Below are 5178 nucleotides of genomic sequence, written 5' to 3' on the forward strand. Positions count from 1 at the left end.
GCATCGCGTCAGCTGATCGCGGTCATGTGATGGATTCACATTGCGGAAGTTTGTCTCGCTAAATGTAAACAAAGTAAACTTTTTTGCTTCAGTAGTATTTCTGTAGGCAAATGACACTAAAATGTCGTTTCTGTTCGCGTGGACCTTGTTGGGGGTTCTTGTTTGTTGTGATGAAGCAGAGTGCAGAAGAAGAAATGTGCTGCTCATCATTGGTGTGTAAACAGTCATGTGTTTTTATAAATAACGTACTGATTTGACAATAAGGCTATACTGTTATGTCTGTGTTTAGGTTATTTTGATGTTTCTATTGTTATAATGTTGTATTTAGGTTCTTTTGATGTTATGTTGTATTTAGGTTGTTAATGCTTTTGTTATGTTGTATCTGGGTTGTTTTGATGTTTGTGTTATGTTGTATTTAGGTTGTTTTATGCTTGTATTATGTTGTATTTAGGTTGTTTGGATGTTTGTGTTATGTTGTATTTAGATTGTTTTGATGTTTCTATTGTTGTTATGCTGTATTTAGGTTGTTTTATGCTTACATTATGTTGTATTTAGGTTGTTTTGATGTTTCTATTGTTATTATGTTGTATGTAGGTTGTTTTGATGTTTCTATTGTTGTTATGTTTTATTTAGGTTGTTTTGATGTTTCTATTGTTGTTATGTTGTATTTAGGTTGTTTTGATGTTTCTATTGTTGTTATGTTTTATTTAGGTTGTTTTATGCTTGCATTATGTTGCATTTAGGTTGTTTTATGATTGTATTGTTGTTATGTTGTATTTAGGTTGTTTTGATGTTTGTGTTGTGTTGTATTTAGATTTTTTATTTTTATATTGTTATTATGTTGTATTTAGGTTGTTTTTATGTTATTATGTTGTATTTAGGTTGTTTTGCTGTTTGTGTTATGTTGTACTTACATTGTATTAATGTCGTGTCTATGTTCTGTTGTACACCACAGCTGATGATGGTGGGTTTGAAACGGATGTCTACAACAACACTGTGGTCCAGACCCCTCATCTCCGGGCTCTTTCTGAGCGCAGTTTGATCTTCAAGAACGCTTTCAGCTCTGTCAGCAGCTGCTCACCAAGTCGTTCCACCATCCTGACTGGACTACCACAGGTAACCAAAAGATGAAACTCTATTTTAGCCCAGACCATTGGATATACTTTCCTTGAACTTTTATTTTTTTCTCTGATAAACAGCACCAGAATGGGATGTACGGCCTTCATCAGGGAGTTCATCACTTTAACTCATTTGATGGAGTGCGCAGTCTTCCTCTTCTCCTGAAACAAGCCAACATTCACACAGGTATGATGAAGACCTATTAAACTCATAGGTCACAAAGACACGTTTTTGTGCCTTATTGATGCAAAAATCCTGTATTGAGAGAAAACTGATTTATACAATTCTTTTACTAAACACTCAAAACACTAGTGAGTTTTGGAAAATTTCAGATTTTTCACAGAAGTCATGACTGTTTTTCTTTGGAAAGGTATAATTGGGAAAAAACACGTTGGTCCGGGCCCTGTATACCCGTTCGATTTTGCCTACACGGAAGAGACCAATTCTGTTCTGCAGGTGGGTCGGAATATCACCAAGATCAAGCTCCTTGTCCGGAAATTCTTCCAGAGCCAGAAAGCAGAGAGGGGTGAGACGGAAGAGGAACGGCCGTTCTTTCTCTACGTGGCGTTCCATGATCCTCACCGCTGTGGCCATTCCCAGCCTCAGTATGGAATGTTCTGTGAAAAGTTTGGGAATGGAGAGAGCGGAATGGGGAGAATTCCCGATTGGGAGCCAAAGTATTACTCTCCAGACCAGGTCAAGGTGAGCCTTACTAATAAGGAAACATTTGAAAAGTCATTAGTTGAGGTTCCTAACCATCAGTATCTTTATATCTGACTAGGTACCATACTTTATTCCAGACACACCTGCAGCGAGGGCGGATATCGCGGCCCAATACACAACGGTCAGCCGGCTGGACCAAGGTTTTATATTTTACACCATTCACAGTAATATTTAAAAGAATTGCAAGCATAGAGCTTCACAAATGTTCTGTTTGATTTCCAAGGCATCGGGCTGGTTCTTCAAGAACTACGGGACGCGGGATTTGAAAATGAAACTCTGGTGATCTACAGCTCGGATAACGGAATTCCGTTTCCCAACGGTCGCACTAACCTGTACGCCTCAGGTGTGAAGGAACCCATGCTGGTCTCCTCACCTGAACACCGGCAGCGCTGGGGACAGCTTAGCCAGGCTTATGTCAGTCTGCTGGGTAAGAGCCCATCAACAGCTTGATTAATTGACATCAGAAGCGTGTAAATAAACAAATGTGTACGGCACAAAGTCTATCATTTAACCACTAGATGGCGCTGTACACCTATGTTTAAGAAAACACTGCACCCTCATGCACTTGTTTATGTGACAGAGGCCAGAATACAACAAAACTGTTAGAGTGGCAGATTTGTTTAAGAATACATCTGTATGATAATTATTTGTATCTGAAGTTATTTATACTAAACATTTTTACAAATAGCCATTTATCTGTATCACTTGGAAAACAAAAAATTTCACTCCTACCTCCTCAGCTACGAATATCGGTAAAAAAAACACACACACACACACACACAAAACATGATAATAATGTGCAATATTGAATTTTTGTATGATAATGAAATGCACCATTTTATTGCTGTACCTTTTTGTGCTTGCTTCTGTTTATGAGATTAGATAATAGTTCAGATAGTATACTGTAACTATCTTTCTGCGCAATGACAGATTGTTTTCTACGTAGTGTATGTGTACGACAATTTCCTTTTCTAATAACAGCATGTTTTTCGTGCAGATCTTTTTGCTCTTGTTTTTGTCTTTTGAGTCCATATCGTCAAATAGCTATCTTTCTACTGAATGACATTGTTTCCAACGTAATGTATGCGAATGACAAATTGTACAAATGTAGAAAAATTTCATCTCACTATTACGCCTTTTTGCACTCGTTTTCAAGTCTAGAAAATAGTGCAGATATATTTCTACCGTACAACAAATTGTTACCAATGTAACATGCTTATGAGGATTTATTTTACAAATCGCAAGTTGTTCGTACGATATTATGAAATGGCATCCCTCGTTGTTGCATATTTTCATGCTACATTCTGTTTAAGTTCACATTTTTATATGAACTCAAACGATTGCCAATGTAAGATTATATATTTATACGAAAATATTCATACGAAACGCAAGTTGTTCGTACTATATAAAAAAATGGCGTCTCTTATTATTGCACATTTTTGGCCCTTGATTCTGTTTAAGATCATATCTCTCTATTTACCGACAGATTATTGTCATAACAATTTTTTCCTATTTGTACGAATCACAAGTTGTTCATACAATATTAAAAATGGCGTCCTTCACTGTTGCACCTTTTAACACTTGATTTTGTGTGTAAGGTCATACCTTTATAATCACACACAGATTACTGCCAGTGTAATTTTCTTTAATTGTATGACACTGTAAAACAGCATCTCTCACTTTTCTCCCCAGATATCACTCCCACCATACTAGACTGGTTTTCTTTGCCGTATCCGTCATACAGTCTCTCAAGGGGCCGTCCGGTTGAGTTGACGGGTCGGTCTCTTCTCCCGGCCCTGATCTCAGAACCGTCCTGGGTCACCGTCTACGCCAGCCAGAGTCTCCATGAGGTCACGATGTTTTACCCAATGCGCTCCATCCACCAGGGCCGCTACCGGCTCCTGCACAACATGCACTACCGCATGCCCTTCCCTATAGACCAGGACTTCTATGTGTCCCCTACCTTCCAGGATCTGTTAAACCGGACTCAGTCGGGCCAGCCCACAGGCTGGTTCAAGACTCTGAAAGAGTATTACTACCGGGAGAGGTGGGAGCTGTTTGACATCCAGTCGGATCCTACAGAGAGGCGGAATCTAGCTGGTGATCCGGCGTATGCCCAGGTTTTGGAGAGCTTGAGGGATCAGCTGCTGAAGTGGCAGTGGCACACAGAGGATCCGTGGGTGTGCGAGCCGGATGCGGTCCTCGAGACCAAGCTGGAACCGCAGTGCAGACCTCTGTACAATGGACTATGAGTGCCTAAAACTTCAGAGGAAACTGTATGAACTTTAATCTTTTCATGCTTCAGGTTCACTGTTTAACTGTAAGATTCTATTTGTAGTTTTTATATTGAAAATGTTAATAAACATTTTAACAAAAACAAAAGTCAACATTACCACATCTCTTTTTTAATATTTGATTATATTTGATTTGACTGGTGTTTTTTCATTACCATAGATTCCATATACATGTCCTCTGCTTTACTACTTTAATTTGTCATTGGTATTTATAACTTCATCATATAATAATTACAGCAATTTTAATATATTTTTATATATGTCATTTCAGATATCTGATGTTCTGAGGAACAACATTTCAAAATGTAATTTTTTTTAAATTTAAATTATTATCATTATTATTATTATATGCATTACTTTTTGTTAACATTTTAAAAATTCATTTTATTATTTATATAATTTTTATAATAATAATGTCATCACATAACACTAATATTTTAATGATAATAATAATAATACCTACTATATATATATATATATATATAACTTTTTGGTTAACATTTAAAAATTTTATTTTTAGATTTAATTAATAATAATGATGTTGTCATCATATAATACTAATATTGTAAGATAATAATTATAGTTATTATTATTATATCAATTTTGTCTTCTTGTCATTAGATATCTTGGGCACAACATTTCAAAATTAATTTTTTTGTATTAATAATAATAATAGAAAATAAAACTGTATAATAATAATAATATATAAAATAACTATCCTAAAATGTTAACAATATTTATTACTAATAATAATAATTATTATTATGTACATTACTATTTGATTTCTTAAATGTCATATCAGATACTTAAGTAACAAGATTTTAAAATAATATTTTTCCTTTTTAATTGTTTTATTTTTCCGATTAACTCACAAGTTTGTTAAATCAGTTTGAAGTCCTATATTTAAATTGCTCTCTCATTTAAATTATCGTCAACGTGGTTAAACCGCGTCATGTTCACCCAAAGGTATAATTATAGAGAAGTCAATATTTTAAATCCCTTATTAACGAGACTTAATTTTCAGGTACTACGCACTTAGATT

General features: G+C 35.5%; 1 protein-coding gene across 1 annotated transcript; it reads left to right on the forward strand.

Moving 5' to 3' along the window:
- Positions 1-17: 17 nt before the first annotated feature.
- On the forward strand, positions 18-4229 carry sgsh (N-sulfoglucosamine sulfohydrolase (sulfamidase)). Its single transcript, XM_026235665.1, has 7 exons — positions 18-212; positions 956-1116; positions 1200-1305; positions 1490-1821; positions 1901-1982; positions 2066-2269; positions 3535-4229. The coding sequence occupies exons 1-7, from the start codon at positions 122-124 to the stop codon at positions 4092-4094; spliced, it is 1536 nt and encodes a 511-aa protein (XP_026091450.1). The 5' UTR covers positions 18-121; the 3' UTR covers positions 4095-4229.
- The last annotated feature ends 949 nt before the right edge of the window (positions 4230-5178 follow it).

This window comes from Carassius auratus, chromosome 47 (genome assembly GCF_003368295.1).
Source record: "Carassius auratus strain Wakin chromosome 47, ASM336829v1, whole genome shotgun sequence".
Lineage (NCBI taxonomy): Eukaryota > Metazoa > Chordata > Actinopteri > Cypriniformes > Cyprinidae > Carassius > Carassius auratus.

Bases quoted from the DNA above. Each gene is read 5' to 3' on its own strand.
- sgsh (XM_026235665.1), top strand. From the start codon at position 122: ATGTCGTTTCTGTTCGCGTGGACCTTGTTGGGGGTTCTTGTTTGTTGT. The intron at 1,306-1,489 runs GTATGATGAAGA...TTCTTTGGAAAG, and splicing joins ACAAGCCAACATTCACACAG to GTATAATTGGGAAAAAACAC. The intron at 2,270-3,534 runs GTAAGAGCCCAT...TTTTCTCCCCAG, and splicing joins GGCTTATGTCAGTCTGCTGG to ATATCACTCCCACCATACTA.